We start from the raw sequence: 15265 nt of genomic DNA on the forward strand, positions 1-15265 counted from the left end.
GCGTGAGAGGGCCATAGTAGATGGGGTCATTAAGTTGAAGTGTCGCCTCCAGAATGTAATTAGTTCGATCCTGTATTACAATTTGCCCTCCCTTATCCGCCGGTTTGATAATAATCATGGCGAGATTTTAATTTGTTGAGGGTTAGGGTTAGGGCTCCCGAACCTGATCCCCAAGCCCCCCCGCGCACGTTAAGGCCCCCCGGTTGTACGGTACCAGTGTTGGGCGTAACGCGTTACAAAAGTAACGCGTTACCATAATATATTACATTTAGTCAGTAACGGAGTAATATAACGCGTTACTAACTATATTTCGGTAATATTATTACAGTTACTGAGTCCGGTAACGCGTTACAATCATGGACATAATAAAGGATGGACCACGGACTGGAAAGTGGCCGCCCATTCATTCCTATACAAACTGCTCAGTGGCGCAGGGTAACATACAGGAGCGATTTGCTTCCGCGTTACGCCTCGTGCCCACTGCACCGTCAGTCAAGGGACGTGGGAAGGCGTGGCTGACGGATGGGGGAGTAGTCTTTGCAGAGGCAACCGTCAGCCAATCAAATCGCTTCGCCGGGTTCTTCCCGCTTCTTCCTGCTTGTTGCGAGGCAAGAAGACCCGCTTTCCCGCTTTCCAGTATCGTCAGAGCCCGAGTCGCGTCACAGTGCTTAAATTTGCATACGCGATCTGATTGGATGACGGAACCGTCGCTGCCGAAAAAGTTAAACATTTTTCAACTTTTTGACGGTGGCGAACGCTCCAAGTCAACGGACGGATCCACAATGCATTGCGCGACCGTCCCCATTCAAAGTCAATGGGCAACGGACAACTGACGGAGGTAGTGGGCACGGGGCGTTATGCGGCCAAGACACGTGGCCTTGTCCGTGACGTACGGATGCAGAAATATAGAACGCATGCGTGCCCACCCCCCCACTCCGGTCCAACAACAATATAAAATGATACCGTAATGCACCTGTTCTTTGTCTTTGGATCTTTTGAATAAATGGATCAATACATGATGAATCACAATGATCGCAAGCAGAGGACCGTGAGAGTTATTGAGCAGCAGATGAACCAGTTCAAAAATCGGACACGTTAACGGAGCACTGAACTAGGCCCTCTCGGATGCCATTTGTTTCACTACGACTCCTTTCAACTGCACACCCCTCTTCCCCCGCGAGATAAGGGCTAATAAAACGCTTGAGGTGGCGTTTTGAGGACATGGCATGAAGGTAATTATTAGCCTTTGATTGATATCCAGACATTTTTTGCGGAGACACATTCCTGTTCCCCACTTGTATTGGAGTGAACGGAGATATCTACTTCTGGGTCCCATGATTTGAGGGACCCGTCCACAGCCCGCTTAAACAGCTGCAATACCAGGCTTGGCCGCTGAGCACTGGTGGATTGCGGAAGTATGTGTTCCTGGGGGCTTGGTTACAATCCGAGCCACACAGACTCCAGCCCTTGTTTGGCTGTATATTTTGTCACATTCAACACAAATGTTGAATGTGTTTCATTATTTATGCTGTTCTCATGCTCTTTTTTATTACTGCTATGTACTGCTATTTCAGGGCAGGATATATGCTCAGGTTCTAAAATACTTAATTACAAAACATGCCCTGTCTGGTGGCTGTTAGACGTCATTCTTGAAGTGCACTTTTATTTTATTATTGAAATAGTATAAACTATTAACATGTTTGATTTCATGGAAATGCAACTTTTTTTGTTAAATGTTTGTGTGGCTGCACTTTATAACTAAGGAGCTAATAAATGAGGCATAGAAAAAGAGTTTGTGTCATGTCGTGTAAAGGTTTTGGTTGTTTAATTATTCTATATCATAACATTATTGTAATTCAGCCATTCATGGAACACACTACATGCAGATGCAATATAGACCTCATTAGACTTTAATGTTTGCCCCCCCCCCTCCGCCTTGTCCTGAATGTTTATTTTGGTGAAAGTAATAAGTAACTTATTACTTATTACTCTACACAGAAGGTAATATTGTAAAGAAACTTATTACTTTCAAATGCAAGTAACTAGTAATATGAAATATATTACATTTTGGAAGTAACTTGCCCAACACTGTACGGTACCCAAACGTCGAATCCAGAGGCGTTCGACTTGACGTCTGCTAGCGGTAGACCACCTAAGGTTGCTATGTAACGACGTGGCGTACAGTGAGAGCAAGCCGTGCATAGTAAAGTGTTGCACTAGAGGGAGGTGTGTGTCCTTCTCTCGCAGAATGTTGTACCTGTGCTGGGCGAACCTAGTGAGCAAAGTGTTTTGGGTTTCTCCCACATATTGAGCGCCGCAGACGTCGCACCAGATTAGATAGACACAGTTCTTGGAGAGGGGGCTCCCCCGTCCCTGTGTAGGGAACACGTCGTGTGTGGTTTGATTGCGTACCCAGGGTCGGTACCGGAAAAATTGGCCCTACGCATTCGGTCTAGGGCGAGACGACGAATGGAGTTTAGCCTGGACAAGGATGTCCCGGAGGTTCTTGTTCTTCCTAAACGCTGCGATGATACTAAAGTTATTAAGGAGGGTGGTTGAACTAACCATGTGTGAAAAATTGTTTTTAATTTCCCTCACTAGACGAACCGCCGACGGGGAGTAGGTGGTAACGAAGGGGAGATGAGGGCCAACAGCAACCGCTTTGGTTTCTCTGAACGTTCCGAGGGCCTTTCTCAGAAACGATCTGCAGTACCCTCTGGTGGACAACGCAGAGAATAGTACCTTGGTGGCTGACTGAAAGTCCCCAGGCCTAGAGCAGATCCTATGGAACCTAAGCAATTGTGATTTTACAAGCCCGGCATATGTGTGTCTGTGGTGAAAGCTGGACTTGTGCAGCAGAGCGTGTGTGTCAGTGTCTTTAAAGTAGACCTTGATGTCCAGCCGGGATGTGGATGGGAACTCTGGGCCCTTAAATGTGGTCGTGTCTAGGAAGTCAACAGAGGAGGGGCTAAAGGTAGATTTAATAGTGATGGACGGGTTGTGAGTGTTTAGAATGGTTAAAAAGCTGTCAAAATCCTCCCTAGAGTGTGGCCACACCCCCCAAATATCATCCAGGAATCTAAAATAGTGTAACGTTTTTTTGGGACAGGACGCCAGGGCTGCCACCTCCCATTCGGCCATGAATATGTTTGCGTAGGGTTAGGGTTAGGGTTAGGTTGAGCAAGTGGCACATGGGAGAGAGCGGAGGGCACAGGCACAAGCAAATATATTAAAATAATAACTTTGGCTAATAAGATAATAAGATAATGATAATAAAAAGTATAAAAAAAATAATAAAACAATAATAATAATAATAATAAAGGGTTGGGGTAGGGGGAAGAGCTATAATATAGACAAGAAAGGTTATGGTTAGGAAGGAGGTGGAGAAGGTTATGGTTAGGAGAGGAGATGGAGGAGGTTATGGGTAGGAGAGGAGATGGAGGGGTTATGGTTAGGAGAGGAGATGGAGGAGGTTATGGGTAGGAGAGGAGATGGAGGAGGTTATGGGTAGGAGAGGAGATGGAGGAGGTTATGGGTAGGAGAGGAGATGGAGGAGGTTATGGGTAGGAGAGGAGATGGAGGAGGTTATGGGTAGGAGAGGAGATGGAGGAGGTTATGGGTAGGAGAGGATACTGAGGGGGTTATGGGTAGGAGAGGAGATGGAGGAGGTTATGGTTAGGAGAGGAGATGGAGGAGGTTATGGTTAGGAGAGGAGATGGAGGGGGTTATGGGTAGGAGAGGAGATGGAGGAGGTTATGGTTAGGAGAGGAGATGGAGGAGGTTATGGTTAGGAGAGGAGATGGAGGAGGTTATGGGTAGGAGAGGAGATGGAGGGGGTTATGGGTAGGAGAGGAGATGGAGGGGGTTATGGGTAGGAGAGGATACTGAGGGGGTTATGGTTAGGAGAGGAGATGGAGGGGGTTATGGGTAGGAGAGGAGATGGAGGAGGTTATGGGTAGGAGAGGATACTGAGGGGGTTATGGGTAGGAGAGGAGATGGAGGAGGTTATGGTTAGGAGAGGAGATGGAGGGGTTATGGTTAAGTTATAGTAAGGGCTGGATGTTGACTGGAACTAAAAGGAAGGAATAAATAATAAACAGATGAGTTACGAAGGGGGGCGAGGACCACCCTCATTTAAGCCCAACGGAGCAGTAGAATCAAGCCTGAAAATCCACCTTCTCTCCGCTGCCCTTCTCTGGACCAGGGTCCAACCTAGATTGGTCTCCAGGCCAGAGAGGGAAAAGTTGGAAATATCATGTTTGGCAAAATGGGCGTACAATAACTTTGAAACCGTCCCCCTCTGAATATGATAAATATGTTGGTAAAGTCTCTGTTTTATAGTGGCACCTGTTTCGCCCACATAGATGGTTCTACATTGTCTGCATTGGATGGCATAAACCACATTGGTGGAAAGCAGCGAGAAGGTCTGCCAGATGGGAGTTTGCCAAGTTGAAGATGTATTTGAGGTGAGTGAAGTAGGGATCCAGGGTTGTGCGTATCGTCTTATTTAGTGCCGTATGAACCAGCATATCTTTTACATTTTTATTGCGGCGATATGCCATGATGACTTTAAAGGTTGCGAGTGGAGTGGTTCGAAGTTTAACAGCGTTGAAATGCTGTTTGATGGCTTGGTGAAGGGGGCCTAGTGAGCGAGAGAATGTTGTGACGAGTGGGATTAATTGCTGATCTATGTTTTTGTTTTTTCCAGAGAAGTTGGCCTGGTTGGATGGAAAGAGAGCGGCTACTTCATGCTTGATAGTACGGAGAAAGCGTTTGGAGTAACCGCGGGGCCTAAGGGCCTCAAAAAGGGTCCTAGTAGCCTCCTCTACATGATGGGAGAGGGAACAGATACGATGGAAGCGGATAAGTTGGGATTTGATAATAGAACTACAAGTGTGTCGGGGATGGTAGCTGCTGCTAAATAATAAAGAATGTCTGTCAGTGTCTTTGAAATATACTTTAGTGCCTAATGTTTTGTAACCATCTTTTACCTCAGTAAAGAAGACTATGGTGTCCAAAAAGGGGACCTGTCTCGGATTTATCCCATAAGCCAAAAATGTCATCAAGGTACCGATAATATAGGAGCGGGCGTGACGGGCATTTGAGAAGAGCTGATTCTTCCCAGTCAGCCAAATAGATGTCTGCATAGGCCGGTGAATATTTTCTACCCATAGCGCAACCGCTTATTTGGAGGAAAAAAGGTTTATCAAACAGAAAATCGTTCTGGGTAAGGGTAAGCTGTAAAAATTGTAAAATAAAATAATCAGGACGAGATAAAACGGGTGATGATTCCAAGGCTTTTTTTTTAACAGCCTCCAAGCCAAGAGAAGTATCGATATTGTTATAGAGAGAAAATAAACATTTAACCGTCCCCATTTAACCGTCGGGGACGGTTAAATGTTTCAGTTTATTTACAAATGTATACGTATCTTTGACGTAACTCGGGTGTGAATGGGACAGGGGATTTATATAATGATCAAAAAATTCTGCCAGGCGATAAGAATCCGAACCACAGTCGCTCACAATGGGACGACCCGGAGGGACCAGATATGGTACAGTCCAGCTCTCTGGGGCCTTATGTTTATGATAAAATGATCTGGCATGAGGGAGATCCGGGCCGTAGAGGTAGTTGGCTTGTTTCGCAGTACTAAGGTGTTCTTTTTTCATTTGATCAATTAAAGTTCTGACCATCGTTTGTGTCTCCAAGTACATCGGCTGCGTGAGAGGGCGATAATATGTAGTGTCGTGAAGTTGACGTGTCGTCTCCAAAACGTAATTGGTCCGATCCTGTAGGACTATTTGACCACCTTTATCTGCCGGTTTAATAATAATCTCTGATGAGATTTTAGATCTTTAAGAGCCTGCTGTTGTTGGGTGTTGATATTACCCTCCCCTTTATGACGTCGGGGTCGGAGGTCACGAAAGGACCGGAGGTCGGGGTCAATCAGTTTGCGTATGGGTGTCGAGACGGACTCCATGGCTGGCTCCCACACAGACGGTATGGTAAACGGTAGATGGGAAAAATCGATCAAAATCAGAATAATCCAGAATTTTAAGACGCCGGTGATATGTGTGCATGTCTCGCCTCAACAGGTCGCAGTCTGGAAGTGACGGTGTCGGGATGAAGGCGAGGCCACGTTCGAGGACCTCGCGTTCTAGCGGGGACAGCTGGACGGTGGAGAGGTTAGTGACATTGGAAAGGGAGACCGGGGGGGCAGCGCTGCGCCTGGCGACCCAACTATAAACCCAGTTGGTCCAGCCAGTCCCTCATCATCGATCTCGCCGTCTCCGGAGTCCAGTGGATGTTATCATGAGTGGTCTGAAATTTGAGTAAAGATAATCGGTTGAGGTAGCCAGAGCGGGAGTCCACGTCCTCTATGTGATCTCTAACAAAGGTATTAAATGCTTTAACACAGCGAAGTTGGCAGGCGGATAACCTGATGGAAACGGTTAGCAGAGGAATAACAATACGGGCCTGTGGGAACTTCTCTCTGGCTAATCTGACCAATCGACGGGTGTCTTTGATGATGGTGAGTGCTGTCTGTACCCTAAGGGAGTTGTCAATTTTGTGTCCGGTCTAGGGGACGTAAGCCTAAGCAGGATGGCCGTGAGATGTCTAAGTGTCGCTCCTGGATAGCTGTCTGCCTGGATACAGTCCAATTGAAATGTAGGTATGCGGGCAATATTAGAATCCCCCATAATAATGACCGGTTGTCTAATGGGGAGGGACCAAATGGAGGCCTTCCGGTTGGTGTAAGGGTGTAAACGGGGCTGGTAGCAAGAAGGGGACCCGGATTGGTCATCTACCGATGATTCAGATGGAGAGGGGAGGAGTAATGGGGGAGAGGAGGGGGAGGAAGAAGAGGAAGAGGTAGGAAGAGGAGATGGAGCCTGGTGAGACGATGTGATGTTCGGTTCTTCCCCTGTTGTGGTAGATCCATCTGCAGGAGGGATCAAAGGAGGTGAAGGAGAACAAGGGTGGATCTCGGCAATGAAGGTGAGCAGGTTGGGTTGTTTTTTTGCATTCTGGTTTGTGTTATTTAGTTTGACGACTGTTAAAGTGGTCTCCTCCGTCAGAGAAGGCGGTGAGGAGGTCAACATCAGTGGAGAGGTCAAAGGGCAAAGCTGCCCCTGAGTCGGGTTTCTCCTGCGGGAGAGACGACTGGGTCTGGGGGTTGAACAGGTAAGAGATGTAATTGGGGGTTCAAGGTCTGGTGTGGAAGACTTAAGGAGGGTCACTGAGGTGTGATCTATAGGAGTTGGAGGAATGGTGTCAGTTAAGGTAGTCTGTGCTGGTAAGATGACAGGAGGTGGACGTGGTCTGACCACCGGGAGGCGTTGTGGTAGGGGAGGGTGGTTTTGCCGTGGTGGTTGAGGGGCTGGTGTAGCTGTAGAGGTGGGAGGAAAGCGTCGGGCCAAACCAAGGGAAAATGGTGGGAGGGAGAGAAGAGAAGGGATAGGTAAGGGCCTGGAAGGTAAGATGAGTGTGTTGCGGTGTTTGAAGGGAAATGAAGCAGTTAGTGGTCGTGTAGGGAGCGGTGGGAAGGTTGCGTTGTCTGAGATAAGCAGTGGAGTAGTAGGTGGTGGCAGATCGGCAGTAAGACTGGTTAACAGTGAGCGAAGTGTAGTGATAGATGAGGGAGTCAGGCCTCTGCCGTACCTTTGGCGGGCCCATCTGAGAGCTCTATCAAGGGCCTCCTCACTAAATGGGCTCAGGGTCAAGGGGAAATCCTTTCGGATTCTTCCATAATGTTTCTGTAGGATCCGTAAATTATTATTCAACCAGTCAATTGTGTTATTCTTAATTTCAGTTAAAACAATGTCGTCCGGAGCCGCCGGTTTGATGAAGGCTGTGAGGTAAGCTACCTTTCTAGCCATCCCCAGTGGGGGGACCCCTGTAATGAGGGCTTCCGACAGAATCTCTGTGTGGTGGATCGATTGGAGAAGTTTAAACTATGTTTTGCTTAATAAAAACTCTGAATTGCTTGATGTGTCTGTCCCAACAGGAGTAACCTTGGAAGGAGGAGGCTTCTGTGGTACTGTGTTGTAGGTACCCAATAGGCTAAATCTGTTTTTATAAGAGTTAGCCATTTTAAAGGGGGACCCAGACTAATTCAAAAGAAAAAGAAAAGCGGGGAAGGGGTTGGGGTATAAAAAAATAAAAGAAAAAGGGAAAACAGAAGAAAAATGCAAAACAAACTATCATAAGGTTAAACCGCAATTCGCATTGAAAAAAAGATTTGCTAGAACAGATGTAGTTGTGGTTATGCAGCTGTGAGTCAGATCGTAGAGTAAACTAAAAATAAGGGTAACACTTTATAATAAGGTGCCATAATAAATAGCAAACTAGTCATTACCTAACCCTTTGTTAATATTTGTTAATTGTTACTAAAATATCTATTTGGCACAAGTTAATAGTTTTTCCATCATTAATGAAATATTAGTTGTTTGCATACAATTTGTATGTTAATGTTTTAACAAATAGAAAACAATCTATTAACTAATATTGTATTAATATTTATTAATAGTTAACTAAATGTATTTTTGGCACTAATTAACAGTTATTTCTTACATTATTTAAATGTTAAATGTTTATTTACAAACTATATGTTGATATAAAAGTTAATGACATATTGTTATTTAACTAATTGTTATTAAACTGTGCTTCTGCCTATCCCAATATGAACCACTCCTCATCGGACTCTTACAATGAAGTTGGTTAAGCTTAATTAATATATGAGTAATATATAACTATCAGTATGGGGGACCCTTATAATAAAGTTGGTTAAGCTTAATTAATATATGAGTAATATATAACTATCAGTATGGGGGACCCTTATAATAAAGTTGGTTAAGCTTAATTAATATATTAGTAATATATAACTATCAGTATGGGGAACCCTTATAATAAAGTTGGTTAAGCTTAATTAATATATTAGTAATATATAACTATCAGTATGGGGGACCCTTATAATAAAGTTGGTTAAGCTTAATTAATATATTAGTAATATATAACTATCAGTATGGGGGACCCTTATAATAAAGTTGGTTAAGCTTAATTAATATATTAGTAATATATAACTATCAGTATAGGGGACCCTTATAATCAAGTTGGTTAAGCTTAATTAATATATTAGTAATATATAACTATCAGTATAGGGGACCCTTATAATAAAGTTGGTTAAGCTTAATTAATATATTAGTAATATATAACTATCAGTATGGGGGACCCTTATAATCAAGTTGGTTAAGCTTAATGAATATATTAGTAATATATAACTATTAGTATTGGGGACCCTTATAATAAAGTTGGAACAGTAATTATTAATCATTTACAAATATTTATTATAACATGTATTAACGATAGCAAATATTTTAACTCTCACACTGGAAATGAATGATCTCAGCACACACTGTTGGGAAGGGGGATGAAAATACTTTATTTATAACTCTCTAACAAAGGACTCTCAAAGAGCTCACAAATAGCTTTTTGTTTTCTCCTGGAACACTGACCACTGATAGTTAACCTGATGGTCTACTGGAACACTGATCATTAAACTGATCAAAAGATGATCAAACTAGAATGCCAACAGAATGTATAAAATGGTATATCAAATAAACAGAGAAAGAGAGAGGGGTTCAACCAGAGCGTGAGAAAAAGAGAGAAAGACAGTGAGACAGAGCACAAGAAAGTGAGGGAAAGACAGAGTGAGAGACAGGCAATATTTCTTAACCACACTAGAAAAAAACAACACGAACGGGTATTTGCATACGGGATTAATTTGCATTGACTTTTTAAGTCATCTATTTTTGTCTGAACCTGAGCATCACCTTTAATGTAGTTTTCGCATAAATTTGCTACATCTTTCAGCTTTCCCTGTTTGGTTTTATCGAGGAGCTTTGTGAACTCGGCAGGTGACGCTGTTGCCAGCTCTGCAATGCTTGCCGTGGACCTGACTGTGAGTTCGTTCACCCCTGCGTATGCACAGGAAGCCGACAATTTCAAGCCCCGATTGTATGCTTTCAGGACCTTCTTGTATCTTCTTATCACTTCAAAAGGGCCACGGGCTGCAAGGAGCAAATCATAAAGAAAAACTACATTATGGACGGTACATAAAAATGTGTGTTCACAACAGTGCTATGAGTTGAAATGCTTATTGTATTGTTATGTGGCAGCATACAAGACAAGACAGAATTCCACCTAGCTCCTTTAAATAGGTCCACTTTATGTTAGGGTAGAATTAAAGGGATACGTCACCATTTGGGGAATTACACCAGTTTCCACTTTCCCTCGAGTTAAGTAGCCTAATTGAGATTGACCTTTCTCCAGTTCATTCAGCCGTTCTGAGTCTGACGGTAGCATTTTTGGCTCCAGCCAAGCATAGATCATTGAATCAGATTAGACCATTATCTCGCCCATTAGCATCTTGCTCAAACGTAACTAAGAAATCTGATATTTTCCCTGTGTAATACTTCAGTAATTACAAAGTGTACCAACAGAGAATGAACATGGTGATCAATACCGTGGTTTGCACTACTTGACTTAAAGGGATTATGCGGAGTGAATCAACCTGTAGCCCTGTTGTTTCGCATTGAAAATGCGAATGTTGATTCGCATTTTCGCAAGTGCTGTCGATAGGCATGAGAACGACAGAATTCCATGCACGGTAGACCAAATAGCGAAACGGCAGCCAACGCTAACTACTGAGGGCATGTGAGTTTCGTTTTCCTATGCCCGCATCTGGTCTACGTTGTAACTATTGCTGTCGTTCTGATACCTATTGACAGCACCCGGCAGCCTCAAACAACAGGGCTACGGGTTGATTCACTCCTGATAATCCTTTTAACACATGGAGGGACTATTTTCAGATGTGTCAGCAAATGTCCTAATTTACTATGCTGGAATGAGAGTATAGTTCCATGTTTTATAGGAATAGAAAATCGCCACATTTCATTATCCACTGTCTTTGTACTCTTTGCAACTACAGAAGGATCAAGTTTTAATTAGAATTTTTCTTTGAATTCTTAGTCACTTTTGAGCAAGATACTAACAGGCGAGATGCTAATGGGCTAATCTGATTCAATAATCTATGCTAGGCTGGAGCTTAAAGTACTACTGTCAGACCAAAGTTACTGACCAAGGTAGAGCAACATAATACATTACAATGGGAGTAGTCTCGCAAAGCCAGACCAAACTACAGCAAGTAGAATGGTCTGGAACCACGCTATTTAGAGCCGTCTATCCGTGGGGAAACTGGGCTGGCCTGTTTTTATTTCTTTAAACCAATCATAATCGTAGGGGCGGGGCTAACCCCGGGAAGCAGCAGCGGTGCGCAATACGGGAAAGCCAGAAACCGGAAGGGGAGGAGTAGCGGTGGAATCTGACGCTAGCGCAATAGACGCTGTCCATTTCCGCTCAGCCAGACTACAATGGGAGTAAACGTGAATAGTTCCAGTCTGCATAAGTGGGAGTGTCACATAACGTCACAATGTAAACTTTTCAATTAACTTCTGTATGAGGTATGAGGGCTCGACTCTGGGATTTCCCCCCCTCCCCCTTCTGAAAATAGAACACAGAATTTAACAGACATTTGTGCTTCTCGCTTCACTTTTAACCTCTCTGGTCAAACTCAGAGAAAGGCTGAATGACCTGGAGAAAGGTCAATCTCAAATGTTGAAGACAAGGGGAGGTGGAAAATGAATTTGCTCCATAAAGGATAGATTCAACGTTTTACTGGAGTTTTACCTCTTTTGCGGACATCAGTCACTTTGTGGTGCTTCCTGGCCTTCTTTATTTTGTTCTTTGTCTTTGAAAGTCTGAGTTTTCCCTTGCCCTTTCGTTTCATCTTCTCATCTGAGGAGGAGGAGGAAGAACAGGAGGAGGACCGGCTCATTGAAGACAATGATGAGCAGGAGGCAGTGTCTTCCTCTGAAGATTGTTCTTCTCTGGGAGCTTTAGACAGGTCTAGACAGTACAAAAAAACAAAGATTAAACAGATATTGCTGATGCCTTATACAGAATACCATTTCTTCCTTTTTGTTCCAACAAAGGTAATATTTTGTGTAAAGTCAAAATAACCCTAGACCTGGGATGTGTTACTATTAGGTGGTTACTATTAGGTGGTTAAGTGTCGAACCAGGGTAAGTAAAGCTAGAGGTAGTGGTAAATATGATAATAGAAGAGTCTGGAGTCTCCATTCTCTTAACTACAGAAAGCCAGCAGGCTACTATAAGGAGGTTTACCACTTCCTCTAACTTAACTAACCAGGTGTACCACTTAACCTCCTACTTGGAATAGGTATATGTTTGACTGACACTGTATACATTTTTGTGTCATACACCGAAAATGTAGGCTTGTTGAACCTTACATGCCAGTTGTTTGCGAAGAGCATCCCTCTCCTTTATCACTTTCTGGAGTTTCTTATCTTGAGACCGCTCTCTCATCTTGGCCTTTTGGAGGAGATTCTTCACCGTTGGTGACCGGTCACCTGTCAAAAAACGTCATTTCAGCATAGTTGTACAGCTAACACACAGCAATTTAATATTTTTTTTTAACACAGCCTGTTTATGTTATAGCAAATTCGGTAACAAATACCACGAACATTGTCTATCTAGCCATAACTTTTGAAAGTAAGAGATTTTGAAAGTATTGTGCATCAAAGTTACTGTTAGGAGCAAAATATTGCCGTTCTCATGAATAGCTTAGAGTATTTTGGACATTTAAGTAGTTACTCAGCTGTAAAGTAGCCACTAAGCTGTAATGTAATTCATGCAGAATAATAATTTTTATACACTATGACAAGACCTGAGGTGCGTTCAAGTTCAGCGAACATAGGCGAACGTTCGCAACGAACGCGTTGACCATAAACAATTAATTTTGAACGATTTTTGAACACCGTTCTAAACAAACTGTAAACGAAAAAAATGGATACGAAGGCCATGGTATTAGCGGCAGCCTCCATGTTAATGGAAGAGTTTACAGAAGAGGGTTTGCAAGTGGTCGACCTCGTTGAAAGCCTACTGCAGACAACCAGTACGGAAAATTCAAGAATAGAGGGCTACGTCACCGAAGTTGTACCCACTTACTGCGATATAACGTTCAAATCGCATTTTAGGATGCAAAAGACAACAGTTGAAGTAAGGGTGTAGATAGGCTATATGAAACGTTTTATCTATTGCTTTCAGTGTAGGAAAGGAGTAAATGATTTCAATATAGTTTATTTTAATGCCATGGCAACGAATGTCACGTAGCCGAAGAGAGCACCGCGATCCATCTCTGTTTGTGGAGAACTACCTCTTCAGACAGTTTGCCTATGTTCGTAAACGTTTGCTTGCTTATGTTCGTTTAACGGAAAATGTTTAAAATCGTTCGCGAACGTTCGCCCATGTTTGCGATTCTGAAAGTGAACGCACCTCAGGTTATTTGAATAGGCTCAGGCTTTAATAGGCCTACGGTCAGAGTTCGACACTCCATTTGTTCCGACCCGTGGTCGTAACAAAAGTTGTAAGAATTACATAATACCTAGTCAAAAATAACCACATGTACTCCGACTGTGTAATAAATATGTATTAATAATAATAAAAACAAATCTAGGTCTCGTACCAGTGCATGACATGCTTCGGCCAATGAATCGATTTTCTCACCACGCGGCGGACTATGGCGGTGCGCCATAGTCTCGTCAATGTGTGGGAAAGGGTGCCAGTGTTAATGCTAACCAGTAAGCATAGCCTAATTTTATGAACATAATGCTAGGTCATAACCTGTTCGAACTTACCTTTCTTCGGTTCAGAGACATGGGGGGTATCTGTGGAGTCATCACCACTGTCAAAGTTGATGTCACATGTTTGAGCGGAGGCGGAGGGGAGCATTTTGTCGTCCTTCGCTGCTGTTGTGTTCTTTCTTAAAACTTTCCCAGATCTGGTGCCTGCCGACATTACGTACACTTCCAAATAAACTAGCGAGCCTGGCTTGCGCAATCAAAAGAGCATCAATGTGAACTTCAGCCAAGTGTCTCTGCTTGTTGAGCTCTGCGAAGTGAGTTCCAACAGGAGGAGTCAGATGTATGCAGACCACTGTGATTGGCGCATTTGAAAAAAATAAATGTATGCATATTTATTTATTTAGTGGTTTATAATATAAAAGTTTTAAGAATTACATAATACATAATTACGGTAATAAAAAAAAGTTTCACAGCTAATGTAGCCGTTAGCACACTCAGGATCTCGTAATTACGAGATAATATCTTGTAATTACGAGATCCTGAGTGTGCTAACGGCTGCATTAGCTGTGAATCTTTTTTTTATTATTTATTTTTTATAACCCCAAGGAAGAATTGGAGGGAAAGAGCCATTATGTACATTGGGCTAACAGCGCACTCAGTCAAGCATAGATGGGTCTGACGACATGCTGTGTACACTATGACAGACTTAGCTAGGAAATTTAGAATCCTTATTGAGGGTCGCCGATCAACTAAGAAACATTTAAAATTAATTAAGTGGCTACAGAAAAAACAAATCCTCAAGCAGAAGATGAAATGCAAAACCTGCAGAGGCAAAATGAAAATGACAAAGAAGTCTTGTGGAGACTACTATGAATGGTAAGTTGGTCTTCTTCTTAAGTTTAATGTCAAATTTACTTTTGACTTTTTTGTTAAAGAAATATATTTATATTTTAATCCGCAGGATGTGCAGAGGGGGCTTCAATCACAGGAACAGAGTGAAGCAGTCTATAAGGCACAAGTCAATTTTCAGCCAGTCTAAGTTATCTCTTTTTGATTGGTCACGGTTCATTTACAGGTAAGATTATGACACAATAATGTAGGCTAAGGATAGATGAGTGGAGTGTTTTCATTGTGCGCCTGCATGTAGCCTCTGGTAATGTTATTTTAACGTATAGCTTGAGAATGAAAGGAAAGGTGAGAATGAAGTGAACGGCTCTTCTGCCAAAGTGCACCACATACACCAGCAGCCAAAATGTGACATTAAAATAGCCTGTAGCCAAATAAACACTGTCATGCTCTTACACAATTTCAAATGTGATGTGAAGCCTTGCAGTGTGATGTGAAGCCCTACGCATACCGGCTCTGTTACTAATGTGTTACACGTGTCCTTTCTATTTTCTGAATATTATTACAGTCTATGTATGTATGTGTGTGTGTGTGTGTGTGTGTGTGTGTGTGTGTGTGTGTGTGTGTGTGTGTGTGTGTGTGTGTGTGTGTGTGTGTGTGTGTGTGTGTGTGTGTGTGTGTGTGTGTGTGTGGAAGGG

The 15265-nt window shown here is 43.0% G+C and overlaps 1 protein-coding gene and 2 long non-coding RNA genes across 4 annotated transcripts; 2 read left to right on the top strand and 1 right to left on the bottom strand.

Moving 5' to 3' along the window:
- The first annotated feature begins 879 nt into the window (after positions 1 to 879).
- LOC130378322 (uncharacterized) lies at positions 880 to 4995 on the top strand. Its single transcript, XR_008894640.1, has 4 exons — positions 880 to 1232; positions 2602 to 2974; positions 4365 to 4466; positions 4709 to 4995. It is a non-coding gene; the product is annotated as an uncharacterized LOC130378322 (long non-coding RNA).
- A 1581-nt stretch (positions 4996 to 6576) lies between these two features.
- Positions 6577 to 13192, top strand: LOC130378320 (uncharacterized). Of its 2 annotated transcripts, XR_008894638.1 has the most exons (5): positions 6577 to 6997; positions 7083 to 7183; positions 7812 to 7857; positions 8007 to 8046; positions 9872 to 13192. It is a non-coding gene; the product is annotated as an uncharacterized LOC130378320 (long non-coding RNA). The 2 variants fall into 2 exon arrangements; XR_008894637.1 differs by having other exon boundaries at positions 6577 to 7183.
- Positions 9299 to 14215, bottom strand: LOC130378314 (uncharacterized). Its single transcript, XM_056585110.1, has 4 exons — positions 13776 to 14215; positions 12369 to 12488; positions 11747 to 11965; positions 9299 to 10068 (listed from the first exon to the last, which is right to left on the bottom strand). The coding sequence occupies exons 1-4, from the start codon at positions 13933 to 13935 to the stop codon at positions 9563 to 9565; spliced, it is 1005 nt and encodes a 334-aa protein (XP_056441085.1). The 5' UTR covers positions 13936 to 14215; the 3' UTR covers positions 9299 to 9562.
- Between the last annotated feature and the right edge of the window lie 1050 nt (positions 14216 to 15265).

The sequence above is a fragment of the Gadus chalcogrammus genome, unplaced genomic scaffold (genome assembly GCF_026213295.1).
Source record: "Gadus chalcogrammus isolate NIFS_2021 unplaced genomic scaffold, NIFS_Gcha_1.0 GACHA071, whole genome shotgun sequence".
Taxonomy (NCBI): Eukaryota; Metazoa; Chordata; class Actinopteri; order Gadiformes; family Gadidae; genus Gadus; species Gadus chalcogrammus.